The 17,319-nt window shown below is 39.9% G+C and overlaps 1 protein-coding gene across 8 annotated transcripts in view; it reads left to right on the top strand.

The window, feature by feature from the left end:
- Positions 1-17,319, top strand: part of PSD3 (pleckstrin and Sec7 domain containing 3) — a 525,478-nt gene that overhangs the window by 291,010 nt on the left and 217,149 nt on the right. For 6 of the 8 annotated variants that reach the window (XM_083175230.1, XM_083175249.1, XM_083175261.1 and 3 more), the window contains 2 exons: positions 2,996-3,108; positions 4,144-4,206. In XM_083175230.1, coding sequence (XP_083031356.1) covers positions 2,996-3,108; positions 4,144-4,206 — 176 coding nt within the window. The remainder of the gene's footprint in view (positions 1-2,995; positions 3,109-4,143; positions 4,207-17,319) is intronic. The other 2 variants (XM_083175238.1, XM_083175287.1) reach the window with 1 other exon arrangement.

The raw sequence follows: 17,319 nt of genomic DNA, 5'->3' as shown, positions 1-17,319 counted from the left end.
ACATGATAATGTTGGGTGAAACGGATACAAAATAGGAGGAAAATATTGTTCTGTTCAATCATCATTGCGCCAGTCACCTTTGGTTACAATGTAGGTCAGACCCTCCGAGTTATGTAGTCATTTTTAGATTTTTTTTTCAATATCTTTCTGTCAGAAATGTGTATTTCTGTCAGTGAGACGGGTATGTGCTTTTTAGTGCGTAGTGAACAATGCTAGTGGTTTCAGTTGTGGAATGATACAGCTGTTCTCTGTAACAGGGATGTGACACTTGGAAATAGATCATGTGTGTGATTGTTGGGGGAATATGCATGATCATGTGATCTGGTCTGTCCAGTAGTGGTAGTTGGACTTCTGTCACTATAACATGCCCCCCATGACTGATCCATTTTATATATATATATATATATATATATGTATGGGTCTCTCCTCAATCATCACAGAAATATGATGAATTGGCACCCTGTGAAGTTGTTATCCTGCCGATCTATGACAATGGAGGGTGAATAGCAGTGCGCTTAATGCTATGAACCTGTTTGTAACGTGTGCAGTTGAAATACCGGAACAAACTGTAGTGATTTGAAGGTTGCAGCATACAAGCACCAGTGGCCACATATGCCAGCCTGTGTATGACCAGTACACTACCAACATTAGCCCCACTTATCACCCCACATGATGGCGCAGCTGGCACAGATAGGATACAAGTGGTCAAAGAGTTAGGCTATTCTTCCCTCACTATTGTAGCACTGTTAGTTGTCCCTGATTAGATTGCCAGGATGAACAGTGATGTCATACGCTGATGATCTATCGTCCACATAAGATACTTATAAAGCACATTATGAAAGTTAAGCTGGCCATACATTAGACCGATTTTAGGGCTGAATGCACAATTTTGATGGTTAGTACGATGCATTGTGTGTGTTTTCTGCATATCCCGAGGTGCTTTGGTACGATTATGATCCGAGGCGCAGGGCCCTGGGTCGTGAGATGCATCGCATGATCTTATGTGCTGCACGTAACATCTGAAGTTGCTGCTAACAACCAGTATGCTGGGAGTTGCAGACCTTAGGGCTGTTTCACCAAATCCCGCACAGCCAAATGCCATGCCGCACACAGTAGTGCATAATGGACACGATTGTGTCAATTCACACGGGACGGCCACAGCCCGGCTGCCGGGCTGAAGCCGGATCCCACCACTGGAAGGGACGGCTGCCGGGCTGTGGCCATCCCCACCATTCTAAACTTCCTTGTGCAGGGTTTCGCCGCCCGGCAGGAGCTGGAGCGTGTGAAATAGTCCTTAGGGTAGATCTTCTGTGAAATTACACACATACGATCTATCGTGTGTCTGGGAAGCTGCTGGGGAGTTTAAGGGAAATCATGTCTGAAATCGGTACTCTTTACTTATCACAGCGGCCATCGCGGGCATTGAATGCACTAAAAAATCGGGTGCGACGCGATGCCCGCGATTTCCCATAGGGAACAATGTTAAATGTCTCAATTGACCCGATTTTCCTGTTCAATGCCTCAATTGACCCGATTTTTCCATAGGAAACAATGTTAAATGGCCCACAGAGGCCAAATAGGCACCCTGAAGTGTGAAATGGCCCCCACAATTGTTAACGCCACCCCACGATCAACATGAACCCGAAGCGCGGCGAGCGCAGCGGTACGCGTCCTACGACCTTTTCATACCCCCACTATCCACGTCGGCGTGGAGTTGAGAATTGAATAGTGTGGCGAGCGCAGCGAGCGCAGCGAGCCACCGAGCCCGAAGCGTGGCGAGCGCACGCGGATTCCTGTGAAGCCCGCGAAGGGACGCGTTTACCTGTGAAGGTATCCGCGTCCCCTCGCGGGGCGCGCTGCGCTCGCCACGCTTCGGGCTCGGTGGCTCGCTGCGCTCGCTACACTATTCTATTCTCAACGCCGACGTGGATAGTGGGGGTAGCAAAAGTTCGCTCTCCACGCTTCGGGTACACGTTGATCGTGGGGTGGCGTTAACAATTGTGGGGGCCATTTCACACTTCAGGGTGGCTATTTGGCCTCTGTGGGCCATTTAACATTGTTTCCTATGGAAAAATCGGGTCAATTGAGGCATTGAACATGAAAATCGGGTCAATTGAGACATTTAACATTGTTCCCTATGGGAAATCACGGGCATCGCGTCGGTCGCGTCGCACCCGATTTTTAGTGCATTCAATGGCCGCGATGCCCGCGATTTTTTTTACCTGCGATGCCCACGATCAAAATCGTGGGCGTCGTGCTAGGTAAAGAGTACCCTGAAATCTTAAGAACCCCATACACTATGCGATTTGGTCCAGATTTTAACGGAATCCCGGGGAATCAGATGAGAAATCGGGTGAAATTGGTTCAAATAGCACGTGTCTGACGTCCGATGCATGGTCCCATGTAGATCAGAGCCGGAGATCATATAGGCTCCACATAAGATCTCTGTGTCGGACCATGCAGAAGGACCAAATGCAATGTATCACATGCGATCCTGCCACCCGAGAGGGTCAAGGGGAATTAGATGCCACTTCTCTCATAGGAAAAGTCACATAGTGTATAGATTGCAAATGGTCCTGATGTACTGTATGGCCAGCTTTAGTTTCTGAAGATAACAATAGCAATTGTGCCACCTGTTGAGTGTGTGGAGAACTGCACACCAGTTAATGCAAATGCCATGGTTTTAAGAAGCTGAATGAATACAAGTCAGGCGGAACTTATTGATACTGTACACTTAAAAGTGGAGACTGTAAAGTTGATCACATATTGTGAATATTTTACAAAATAATATAGCTGTAATTGCTATATTGGCAGTTTGTTCATATTAACGAAATACAGGACTGGTAATACTGTAATTAATAGGGATAGTATTTTATATATTGTCAGTATTTTTTTCTAGTAAATATTATTGTTATTGTGTGTGTGTGTGTGTGTGTGTGTGTGTGTGTGTGTGTTTGTGTATTTATGTTAATCAGTGTCCTTTTCTTTTGTACAGGAGTTTCTTTAAAGCCTTTTCACTCATTGGGGAAACTCAGGAAAGGGAGAGAGTATTAATTCACTTCTCCAACAGATATTTTCAAAGTAACCCAAACACCTTGTGCTCTCCAGGTACCCTCTAACTTTAACTTTATCTATGATGTGATTATTTATGCTGTTAGCATATTCTCCTTCTTCTGATACTTGATAGCTTAAGTTTTTCACTTATTTACTAATATTGGTATCTAGATGGACCATTCATTGGCTGTTCATCACAGGCCTATTTATACCTCTTCCATTCAATTTCTCAAGGGATATATAGAACTCTTTACAAAAATAATGTTAATTTAATAAAACTGTTAATATAAATAGGGATATTTTGATTCAAGTGTATTGGAAAATTGTCCACAGTGCCTGTATTCAGAAATATTTTTGCCAATATCCAATTGGTGCTGATAATTTACCACACAACAAAAACAGGCTAAAATAGTTTTATCAGGCTATCCGGTAGCCCATTTTTATCATGAGGTAAATGACACATTTTTGGGATCTGAGAGAAGTTCCTGGACCTATACGTAATCACAAAGAAAAAAAAAAACGGGTCTCCGACAGCTGCTTTGGGTGCATGAGGCACAAGAAATATAATTCCTGAGGGTATGGATCATTGTATAGGCAGCATTAGGTCAACATGCAGGAAGGTCAACTTTGCAGGAGGGAAGACATGACCGAATGTCAACATGGTTTAAGTCGACACAATCATTAAGTCAACATGGGGAAGGTCGGCAGTCAGATGAGCATAAATAAATCTAATACGATAAACTATTTTTTCACATAGATTAAGCGTGTGCATAAGTGAATCAGAGGAGAGAGAGAGGGGAGGGGGAAGACTCAATTGTATAGTTACTAGTGTCAATTCCCTCTTATTTTATTATATAATGAATCAGTACTGTATTTACAGCAGAGCTCCTACTAAAATCTATAAGGAATATGTGAGTATAGAATATAGTATAGTATTTGCATGCCTACTTTGCTGCATCATTTATAGGCAGCATGAAGGAAGTCCATGATGGAGGTTATAGGTAACAAATGGCAAAAATGTCTCATGCTGCAGTTCTTAATAAAAGGCCCTTTCCTAATTGACATGTATGCTTTCTATATATGTTGTAGATGGTGTGCATTGTCTTACCTGTGCAATAATGCTGCTCAACACAGACCTGCATGGACATGTGAGTATTTGCATAATTCAACCCTCTTGGGTTGCTGGAGTTGTTTTAATTAATCCGTCAACAATCTTTCCAACGTTAGAATACTCAGTCTTTAAACACAAAACAAAATGCATACAGATGAATGGACAGCTGCTTATTAGCTCCTAGAGACTATCTACCAGCAAATATGTGTCATTCCAGGTGATTAATACAACACAAATATCAGTCTGTGCAGAGGAGTGACAGTTACTAGATGAATAATAGATTGCAATGAATTTGTGGTCATTCTCAAATGATTGTCAATATGAGCAAATACTGATCTTACATAGTGCGATATGCTGAATCCGGTAAAAAAGGTGTTAAGCATACAGTATAATGAGGTCTGTGCTCAGAGAACACACTTATTTCTTATTCTGGTTTGTAAACTATTTTAGATCACACTTCTGGTTAATCATTTGTTATACTTTGTGAGGGACATGAAAGTGCTCTGCATCTAAATACTGTAGCTGTAACATAGGGGGTGATTCTGGGTGACTCCCGATATAGCGATTTCGGCCCAGTACAGATGTTTTGGGCACTCGCATGGTCTATTATGCGCAAGTGCAGCCGCCCTTTGTGAAAGGCTTTGGTGACTGAGCTGTATGCAAACTTTAGGGTGTGCCGAGGGCGGACGGTGGCAGGAATGGGTCTCGCTCATGGTCGTCCCCTTGAAAATGCTGGGTGTTCCCATGAGTATGCTGGCTGATGCCTGTCAGGGACTGGCGGCTGATGTCACAGAATGTCAGCCCCCACCTTTTCTTCGTCCAGGTGCACGCAAATAAGTCAGTTTCCACTGACTTCTATTCGCAGAGGCAAGAGAACATTCGATGGTCGATAGTGCTCGGTAAGCTGCGATGTTCGCAGCTTACTGAGCCAACCTGAATCAGGCCCGTATTTCACATATTTACTGACACTATTGGGGTGTTAGAAGCTGTATATTTACACAACTACGCCCATCTCTGTGCACACTCGATGCCAAATCATGCTTGTAGGCTTGCACTGCACTGATTTATGTATTTTTTATCTGTGCTTCCATTTTGTATATCTAAATATATAAATCAACGTTTCTTTAGCTACTGAGGAAAAAAACAAATAAATGAACTAATATGGTATTTTTTTTTCTTCATCCTCGTGAAATTGGATTTATAATCTCTAGGTGGTAAGTTTAATGTATTTTTTGTATCTCGTGTATGTCTTGCATACATAACACAGTGAATGTGCTAATTCATTTCATTAAGTATAACCTTTTACACGCGGTTCAGTTTTATGTCGAGATTTCAAGAAAATGAGAAAATTAAACCATCTGGACTCTCATGGTTATACTCTGAATTCCATAGTGCCCTGGACATTCCATCATTTCTCCCAACAAATAGCTCTCAAGTGGGGGAAAGAATTTGATTTTCAGAGCTGCAGATTAGTTCCATGCATACTTCCATTAATAACAGTTTGGGTCTTTCGCACCTTTGTAAAGTTGTAAAACTTACTAAATTAAGCCTTAAAATTCAATTACTGTATAAATCTTTTAGGACTAAAAGAAACTTCCAGTTAATAGTAACATACAGTGTTGAGGGTATCCCACAATTAACCAATTCCAACATTTCAGTGATTGTTATCTATTCAATTGTTACCTCGCTGAAATGTGATAAATGTAGTAGACATTGTCCATGGATGTACTACATTGACTTGTTCTGTGATGATTTCATACATTTAGCAATGCACACCAATGCCCGTTGAATACATTATTTGTTGTTATTTCAACAACTTGGAGCACTGCAATAATTTCAGACCTAATTCACACCAGGGTAAATTTTTTCTCAAAAACGGCAAAACCATGTGCACTGCAGGTGGGGAAAATGTAATGTACAGAGAGAGAGTTAGATTTGGGTGAGTTATATTGTTTTTTGTGCAGGGTAAATACTGGCTGCTTTATTTTTACACTGCAATTTAAATTCAGTTTAAATACACCCGTCCCAAAATTTAATTCTCTCTGCACATTACATTTGCCCCACCTGCAGTGCAGATGGTTTGCTCATTTTGAGAACAAAGAAAATCTGATGTGTTACATCGCAGGTGCTTAAGAGCATCCACCATGTGCACTGATGGCTGCGATTCCGATTTATCCTTGGGGCAGCATGTTCATCTCTGGATCTGATCCGATACACGCGGACTGTACATCAGATTGTATGTGAAATATATGTCATTTGGCCATTTTTCATACAATTTCTCATCCCGATCCACGGAATTGGATCAAAAGAGGCCAATTTGCACTCTGTATTGCCACCTTAAGCGTGCACCAAAGTCTCTCTAGGCATTAGTGTGTGCTTCCGGGTACCCCCAAACTCTGTAGATAATGACAGAGCAGCTCTCTTGTCCTTACACCCTTGGGACCTCACTGCCCCAGTTATGGTTCTGTGTATAGATATTCACATCTTTGTCCATAATCCACAAGGTGGCAATAAAGTTCTCATTGTACTGCATTTCTCTGCTGTATTTGGTGTACAGTTGCATCTCTTACTTTCCTCTTTGGGAGAGGCTTTATATTATCGCATCTATGGCCACCATCTCATATGTTTAGTCTAAAACTATTTTGATTTTTTTATCTGCACTTAATGCCTTGTAGGTGTAGCATTTGTTTTCATTAAATATATATTTTATCAAAATCTTTCCTTCTACAGTTTACGGTGGGTATTCAATGAATTGCTTATATATATATATATATATATATATATATATATATATATATATATATATATATATATATATATGCTAGCCGAAAAACGGCACTAATTAAAAAAAGGCACTAGTCTTCGCCAATAGCATTCAATCGCAGGCAGTTTTTGATTACCTCTTCGCCCATGCCATTTCACTTTTTTGGGGCAAACTGGCATGGTAGAAAACAGACCCAAAATCGAGTGAAAACGCCTGAAAATTCGACCAAAATTGACATCTCTCTCCTCTATATTGTCAGGCATACTCACCACCCTACAGGGAAAACTTTGAACACATAGGCATATATTCAATGCCGTGGGCGAGCGGTGACTGCGAGCAGGACTTTTTGCTCGCAGTCACCGCTCACCCTGTCAGTATTCAACTGACACCCCTCATTCGCAAATTCCCCCTCGCTCCGTTTTTTGAGCGAGGGGGAATTTGCGAATGTGCCTCCAAAAGCTGCGAGAGCCGAGGCTAATTACAGCGAGTTTGCTGCACTAGCCGCGGCTCTCGCAGTTTAGGGGAATCCTCGCAGTTCTGTGACGGCTAGGATTCCCCCGGAACGTTGCATAGTGCGAGCGGCCGGCGCGGGGGTTAAACTGCGAGGATCACTGGTTTTCTGTGATCCTCGCAGTTTAACCCCCTCGCCGGACGCTCGCACCGGCATTGAATACTCACCATAGTTGGCCTGGCTCACAGGGACACCCCCGTTGGGCCCCCATCTCCTCCTTCTCTAAGGATTAGTTGCAGACTGCACTTGAATTACACATACATTTATACATTAAACTTCACAGAACTACAGTGTATTTCCTACAGTGCATTACTGTAATTAATCTGGTACATGAATACACAAAAAATATTTACAGTATACATGGGTCCCTTCCTATGCATTTCCTCAGTCTGCAGCCCTCAAATAATATATCCCCAAGCTTAACTTTTGTTTTGTCATTTAAAATCAATTTCAGAAGAAAACCATATAATATTAGACTGTTGTCCTCACCATGTACAATGTCATAGGGTCCTGGTACCTTCTGATTAAAGACTGCGTTATAAAACCAGCATCAGACACTGATTTCACGGTTATAGTACATATCATCCATGGTTATGGCTCGCTCATTCTAATGTGCTGCATGCTTTTTGTCTTGTTACAGATGTCTTATACATTATGTGATCATATACGTCATGGTTCAGTGTTTTTTTTGAATATTCCAGTTTTTATTTCTCAGAAAAAGAAGAGTTATATAGGGTTATTATTAGAATAACCATAGTTACATAGTTACATAGTTACATAGTTACATAGTTACATCGTTACATAGTAGATAAGGCTGAATAAAGACTTGCGTCCATCGAGTTTAACCTAGGTTTTAATAGCTTATCCCTTGTTTAAAACAGAATATGATTCATTTTAAAGACAGAATATGATTCTTATTTGTACCCTTGGATGTTTTGAAACCGATAAATGTTTGTCCAACCTTATTTTAAACATATTTATTGTGTCTGCCGACACCACTTCTCCAGGAAGAGAGTAAACATTTTTTTTCTTTTGAGGGAACGAAATCTTCTTTCTTCTAATTTAAACTCGTGCCCTTGTATCCTAGATTCCTTTCTTGGGTGCTTGACAGTTCCTTATATTGGCCCTTGATATATTTGTACATGTTGAGCATATCCCCCTTAATCGTCTCTTCTCTAGTGTAAATAGTCCCAGTTTGCTTAATCTCTCCTCGTAGCTTAAATTCTCCATTCCATGATTAGCTTAGTTGCTCTTCTTTGGATTTTTTCCAATTCTATTATGTCCTTTTTATAGTGTGGGGCCCAGAATTGTACTCCATATTCAAAGCGAGGTCTAACCAATGCCTTCTACAGTGGCATAATTACTTTTGAGTTTCTAGTTTCCATGCCCCTTTTAATACATGCTAGAATTCTGGTGGCCTTTTTTGTTGCTATGTGACATTGAGCACTATACCTCAGTTTGTTATCTATTTGGACTCCTAGATCCTTTTCAAGTACTGAATTACCCAATGTCTGGCTGCTTAGGTTATAACTAGCACCCTGGTTATGTCTTCTGAGGTGCATAACCTTGCATTTTTCCACATTGAACCTCATCTTCCACTTTTTAGCCCACTGTTGATTTAATAACTCTACTCAATTTTGTGTCATCAGCAAAGATGGATACATTGCTGAGTAACCCCATCCCAATATCGTTAATTTATATGTTAAATAAAATGGGCCCTAGTACCGAACCCTGTGGCACTCCACTTAGTACTGGTGTCATATTTGATACAGCACTGTTCACAACCACTCTTTGTTCTCTATTACACAGCCAGCTCCCTACCCATCTACAGATATTTGCCCCTAATACCAGGTCCTCCATTTTATTTATCAACCTCTTGTGTGGTACTGTATCAAAAGCTTTTGCAAAATCTAGGAAGACCACATCTACTGCATTTCCATTATCAAGGTTTTTGCTGACATTCTCATAGAAGCCTAGTAAATTTGTCTGGCATGCACGATTTTTCACGAACCCATGTTGATTAATACTAAGTAAACTATAAAGGTCTAAATAATCCAGAATACCATCCCTTAAAAATCCTTCAAACATTTTACACTATTTATGTTAAGCTCACTGGTCTGTAATTAGCTGGGTCATCCCTTTTTCCTTTTTTGAATATTGGCCATTTGTTTCAAAACTGCCCAGTCACTGTTGAAAACAGTTTCATATCTTGTGTTATATCTGATTGGATGTATTCATGCCTGCTGGTAGTACAATTTAATCTTGTAATTTATATTTTCTAGTTGTATAGTGTAATTACAGACTTGTGCAGTTCTGTCTCTGTTATTCCCTTAGGAAAAAATTGTCAGCAGATTTTACCTTCTCAATTTATATTGGATGGAGACTATCAGGGGAGCATGGTGCTGCTTCCCTTCCCCCCCTACGTGTGGTGACACAGGCACCTTGAGCTGCAATGTTGTCATGATATTGCCTATAATGCAAGACATACACAGATAAAAGCAGACGTGCTACTTTACACCCTCTAGAAGTGCCATACAAAATGCATAATTAATGTAAAAAATCTTACCTTTTGTAGTGATTTTATCTTTGTTGCATCATTTAACTGCTCTTGGCAAACATTCATTTTAAGCTAGTACATCAGTAGTGTGGAGGAAAAGCTGCTCGGAACATGCTAATGAGTACATTGTGCAGATGATTGTTTCATTGTGATAATTAAGGTAGTAAAAGTCTATGATGAGAGTGGAGTTATCATTAATAAATATTATTATTTATAGTAAATAATAAGTATTATTGTTATACTTATTATTGGTTGCATTCATTAAATCATTCAGGCTCTAAACAAATTGAAACTCTCTTACAGCCTTTGAAATAGTTTTTATTGATAAATATATTCCAAAGCTGAAGCAGCTTGATGTACATATATTCCATCATTATGTATTGCAAAACTATAATAGGTAATGTCAGATCATTTCTGATTTTGTCTCGTGATGTACTGTGCTGAACTAACTACTAATGCGGTTTTTCTTTTTTTTTTTTTTTTTTAACAATCTCATCAATCCTACATATGGGGTTTCTTTGGCAAATATTAAATTGGATTTAGTTTTTTTTTTTTACTTTTTTTAAATGGCCACTGGAGGGCAGCATGGCATTGTGCTACACTTGTAAAATAAGAAGGAAAAAAAAACAATTTTTTAAGGATGCGGAAGATATTTGCAAGATGGGTTTATGATTTTTAGTTGACAGCTGGTGCATAAACATAGTACTTAGCAATAGGCTGAAAAATTGTAGACCATTTATGGAAGCAGAAATGATGCGTGGAATATATATATATATATATATATATATATATATATATATATATATATATATATATATATATATATATATATATATACAGGTGAGCTGCAGTATTAAGGGGGCATGAGTACTTGGTTTCAGCCATGCAAGGAGAGTCTATGAATTAGCAGAAAAACAACTGCATCCTTACCAAATGTATTCAAACTACAAAACAGAGAAAAAACATAATGGGAACAAGAAAAAGAAAACATTTACTAACATTCAGGAACAAGGATGTTTTTTTCATTGTTTAGTCATACAATATGATTTTGCTAACTAACTTAGATAGGCAGTTTCTTCTGCTGCACTAAAGTCTTATTGATGCTTAATAGTGAATGCATTTGAGGCACATGAACTAACTGGTGTACTACATGGGCACAAAGGGGATCTGATCTAGACACCTCTGCTAATGTTGCTCTGGCATCTTGTACTTTGCATATACAGATGTGTCCTCATACATGTTTGCTGCAGTCATGCCAAACAGCCCCTCTTGGCATGCCAAGTTGCATGAGAATCTTCTAGTGTATGATGTTTTTTGCCGAAATTATGTCATAGTCGCAACAGACTGCTACTGTTAGGAGACCGTGTGGATTCATTTGATACATGCCACTTGTATATCTGTGTGTGACAGAATCTGTGCTGCAATGTAGCTGCCACAGCTTTTTTTTCTAATACTAGTTTTGCTCTGTATACAGACTCTGGTGTAAATGTATGAAGCAGTAATAAGGGACGAGAATTGATAAAGTGCCTGGTACTTTATCACCGGCCATCCAGCTCCTAACTGTCCCTTTTTAAACCCAACCTATAACTTAACAGCCAGGAGCTGATTAGCCGGTGATAAAGTACCATGCACTTTATCTCTTCTTCCTTATCACTGCTTCATACATCTACCCCTCAGTCACACACACACAACATACAAGTGTCATATATCAAATGTTAGTCAGCATAGTATTCTACTGCATTGTAGTCACATTGTGACACCGCGCGCACAGTCTGTGTTTGAAACGTGGCAGCTTGCCAGACTGCGTTTAACTGTGCGTGTGCCGCTCTAGCTGTTCTCACCGGAGCGCATGCCTGCTTTACAAATGTAATCTACGTTATCAGCGTATCGCTTGGCAGCAGCAGCGCGCTCCCCAGCGCTGACAGGTCACTGTGGTACTTGTAGTTCCACAGTGAAATAGACAGTCCTGCACACCGCTGACAACTACACGTGAAACTACACAAATACCGAAAAAACTCCACACACACATTAGCAGAGTTGTGTGGGACTTGATGGCTCATTGGCGACAGACTTCTCACGCTGCATGGCATGTTGAGGCTAGATGTATGAGGACATATTTGTAGGTGGAATTACTCCATTTTTTTAATGTGACCTTTTTAATTGCTATATACTAATTTTGCAACCAACACTGTATCATCCTTATAACACATTTATCCTTATAACATTACACTCAATAAGTGCATAAATTATGGATTTGTTGATTAATCATCAAGAATTTCACATATAATAAGTATGTCAATAAGGATGTCCTCCCCTCCAAGATTTCCTTAAAAAAAAAAAAAGGTGGCAGACATGCCTTATGCACAGCATATAAATAAATCTCAGACTGACATGTTTTATAAGTGAACCAGGTAAACAGCCAGGCAGCTGTAACCACATAAAACCTAATGATTCATCGAAAATCTTACACTGAATTATTTCCCATACTGAAAACCGGAGGCTTCTTGCAGAAATTCACTCTGCCAGTGATTTGTGACTGAGGCCATTCGGATACCCTCAGCAACAGACATTTATTATTTGTGACATTTTTGATGACTGATCATACTGTAAATCCTCTCTTTATGCATTTATTGGTTTTACATATGTACTGTATCGTTACTGAATGGTTACTCTGTGTTCATTACTGATGTGTTTAGTACTTGCCATATTTACTCCTGGCATATTAATGGTCATCATGCTTATTGCTGTCGAGCATATCTTCTGCTGGCAAATGACAGAGTATTTTGGGACCCTTTCCCACTTTTGTTGCATTAAGCATCGCTTGTGTGCCTCGATGGGCATACAATTTGCAACGGGACCGATGTTAAACATATGCGCATATGCAGGTCTTCTCTGCGGACGCCCTCGGAGACTTACATAGTCTACGAGGCACTCACAGCAGGTGTGTGTGGGGGGGGGGACGTCCCCAGGAAAATGCTGGGCATCCCACATGCCTGCCCCCTTCCTGCCTTCCGGGGGAGGGCAGCTGACTTCACCCGATGTCAGCTGCCCTTCCTGTTTCTCGCTTGAGAAATCATTCGATGGTCAGCGATTTTCGAATGATTTTGTGCCCGCATGCAAGCATGCGGATGGATGTTTATGCAAAACATCCATTCGCAGGCATGCGGGGACATTCAGCGCCCAGCGGGGGGGGGGGGGGGTATTCATGTAGACGGCGTTAGTTTGCTCGCAAAGCAACTAAATACCGCTGCTTTGCGATTGAACCAGAATGAGGACCATAGAGAGATGAAGCATAGGAGTCATATATAGGATGAAAAGTCACACATCACGGAGCACAAATAAATACAAAAAGCTAAGGGTGAGTCCAATTACGTGAGCGATTTTGAATGATTACGTACAAAATGTCGTAAACTCGCACACATTTTCGCAAATTTTGTCAAAAGGGGGAACTGAGAAAAAGAGCATGAAAAAGTGGGAAGACCGTCCTACTGTATATCCCAAAAAGTGACCATTTTGTTAGCAGATTCATATAGAAGACTGTTAGTGGGTATTAGAAAACTACTGTACCTTTTTAAAAGGTGTAAAATTAGTTTGTGCATTTAAAAATGTAAAATAATATAAAAAGCTTATGGATTAGCAAAGGACTAAGTAAAATAAGTAAAATCTTCCAATTGCCCAATTAGTCATTAGGGAGGGTGTCTAAGGAGTTCTGAAGCAAGTCCTAATATTTCTATTTTTAAAATAAAAGACTTTACAATTTTTTCACCTGCTCAAGGGGGTGCCGACAAAAACAGATGAATAAACTATGAACAAGGAATTTGAGTTTGGAATTGAAATCTAATTTGCAATGTGCATTTGCTGTAAATGCACCTTATGGAACTTATTTCTTGCCAAATTGAAAGCGTGGGTATGGGTCATTGGGTCAACCAAATTAAGGTCAACATACATTGGGTTGACCACTAAAGGTCTACAGGCCTTAGGTCGACATTCGGAAGGTTGACAGTCAAAAGGTCGACATGGATTTTTTACAGTTTTTTTGTCCTAAATGTTGACATAGTCGACATGGACACTGCATCAGTGTATCACATCACAGTGCTTAGGGCACTATTATATTCTCCCTCAACACCCTAGTAGATGGTAGGGCATGAAATACATCCTGTCGGCTCAAAAAAAAAATATGTGAAAAACCAATGTCGACCTTTTGACTGATGACCTTCCCAATGTAGATTGCTTGTGTTTAACCTTTTGACCCTGTTGACCTTAGACATGTCAACCTTTTTGTCTGTGTTGACCTAATGACCATATACCCTAAGGGTGGAGAGAATATAGTGTTATTACATAAATAGGCACACTCCAGAGGGAGTCCATCAAACTACAACAGTGTTAAAGCAAATGAAATACCCTCAATAAGGTTATTTTGACAAAGCATATATTTCACTGCCCCAACTGAGGCATATGTGGTCTTTTTCATATACTGCTTTAGGAGCAATATACAAATAACATTCATGTTTCACCGCTACATAATCCAGAAAAAGCCAAGCTTGAAACTCAGGACCTGCAATGGCTATCTTGCTATGCAGACTTTGTCCAGTGACAAAAAACAAGGGGGGGAGGGCACTGTGTGGGAGTGTCCACCGAGGGGCGCTGGAATGAGCAAGGCAGCTGCACTAGCGGGTTAGTTAGACCCGGTGAAGACAAAGAAAAACAGGATTTCAGAACAAAGTTCTGTGGCAGCGCTTTGTAAAGTAAGCTTACTTTACAAAGCGCTGCCACAGAACTTTGTTCTGAAATCCTGTTTTTCTTTGTCCAGTGACAGTAATTTACAGCATATTGTAAAGCAATGCAGTGGTTCCCAAACTTTTTTAAGTCAAGGCATCCTACAGTATCAGAATTTTTTCATGGCTTCGCTAGGTCAAAATTTTCTTATTGAGAAAAAAAAAAGGTAAATTGTGTTTAGCCGTCATCCTTTGGTCCAGGTATGAAGTGAGTGACAAGACTCAGTTCTACTTTTATGATTGGCAGAAACTAGCACTGGTTTTGTCTATTACTGTACATTGACCATGAATCATTTTAAATGTTCTTGGACCACCAATCTAAGGCACCCCTGCAAGTATCTCTAGGAACCTCATGGTGCTACAGCATACAGTTTGCGAATTACAGAACTAATGCATGTTTATCTAGGGCATTATTATCTATAATAGTGTTCATTTGAGCACCCTGCACCTGTCACAACTTGTGCAATTCCTGTTTCCTATCTGGGTTGTCTCTCATTTTACTATGATGCTTCTATCCCACTATGGTCTGTAACTCAGTGCTGACCAGAGTGTGCTAGAAGCACCAGAGCAAAGAATGCACCCAAGACAGGAAAGAGGAACCGCACAGGTTGTGTAAGGTGCAGGGCGTCAGAACTCTATATAACCCCAATACAATGACTGTGGACATTTTACTAGGCAAATTACGTAGAATAGCGAATGTCATACTAGGAATTACTACTGATGTGCGTATTGCTAGCCATGCGAACGGTTATTACTAATGATGTATTCCTTATTGGGCATCGTTACTGGGAACACCAGATTATATGGCTACTACTTCTGGGGAAAGTATTGTATAGTATTAGCTAGTATATACTTTTCAGTTGAATCGAGTCTATGTCATATACTTGTCATTATTATGGAGTTTATATTATACAGTACAGGTTGAGTATCCCTTATCCAAAATTTCTTGGGACCAGAAGCATTTCGGATAACTGATTATTCTGCATTTCAGAATATATTTATATTTCAATTAGATCTTGAGGTATCTTGCATTTATGTTGTATAAACACATTAAACACATGAAATGCACACAAATATATCTTATTTGAGCATGAAACAAGGTTTTAAAATGTGAAAGTTTGTGTACAATCTCAGGCACTGGATTTGAATGCCAAGCAATAATTTTATTGCACATATTTAGTGCTAGTTACATATCATGTCCCCAGTAGTGCCAGTTACAGATGTCCCCCAGTAGGTTAAAAAAAAAAATAAATAAAAATAAAGTACATTCTAAAGATAATGGTTATTTGGATAAGGGATACTCAACCTGTAGTCATTTTGGAGGGTTAGGTGCAGAAAGCCTAAAAACAGTGCTGTGCATTTGTGTATCTTATACTGTACATACATACACATATATAAAAAGACAAATGTGCTAACACAGCACTGATCCAACCTTCTCATTTGTTTGCCATATTAATACTCACCAGCAAACACAAACGTACAAACCAAAGCGACCTTGCTGAATACAGTCTTTCACTGTTTCTCTTATTGAATAATGTAGTTTTTCATGTGGAGAAAACTGCTTTCCAACTGGTTTAATTACAGTATGTGAAACTTAAAAACACAAATCATGCAGTAATAACAAAACAAATCATCAGTATGCCTTTTTTGTAAAGCAACATGGCTTGCCCACCGTGGGAGAAAAATAAGAGATAACCTGAAAATAAGATTGTCACACACTATAGTTGCTTTAAGAAGAAGATGAGACATTAACCTTCAATGTAATAACCTTCAATTAAAGATTCATTCATTTACGGTTCAAAATGAACTTGGATAACAATTGGAATATTCTGCAGGCATAGTACAATCACAAAATCGTCCACCTCACTATACATATTAATGTACTTATCTAACCATATGATTATTTCACTGTGAAAATAGCAATTACCAATATTATTAAACAAATCTATAAGAGACATGTGCCAAATGACGGCCTGATGGTCATTATATCGACATTGGAATCCTGACTGTTCAAATGCCCGACTGACAGGGACTATTCCCCCTCGTGGGGGTCCACAACTCAGATAACGGGAGAATAAAACATGTGGCGAGCACAGCGAGACACCATACCTTCAGCGTGGCAAGCACAGCGGGCCCACAAGTATCTTCTTTGCGCTCTCTCCCCCCTGTCGGAGTATCGTGGGCGGGATTCCAATGTCGGTATGCTGGCAATCGGAATCCCAACTGTTGGGCCCTCATACAACACCCATAAAAGAAATGTTCTATTCAGATTCCAAAGACCTGTTTCCAGGGATTCTCTAGCTCCTTGGCATTGTCATAAGAGCTTTCAGTAAGATAACAACAGGGGCCTGGACGGTCATTCTAGACCAGGGGTCTTCAATCTTTAAGACCGAGTGGGCCACACAAAAAAATTCAATGAAGCCCGAGGGCCACTAAACTATTAAAACTATTTAAAAATGTGAATGTAAGATTACAATACCTTTTCCATACTAACAAACCCATAATAAAGACTTCAAACAATAAGGTTTGAAACCTTATTAAGGTCAG

This window comes from Crinia signifera, chromosome 1 (genome assembly GCF_055691185.1).
Source record: "Crinia signifera chromosome 1, ASM5569118v1, whole genome shotgun sequence".
NCBI classification, from domain to species: domain Eukaryota; kingdom Metazoa; phylum Chordata; class Amphibia; order Anura; family Myobatrachidae; genus Crinia; species Crinia signifera.
Note: the sequence above shows the minus strand (reverse complement) of the source record. Positions and strands in the feature narration are given on the sequence as shown.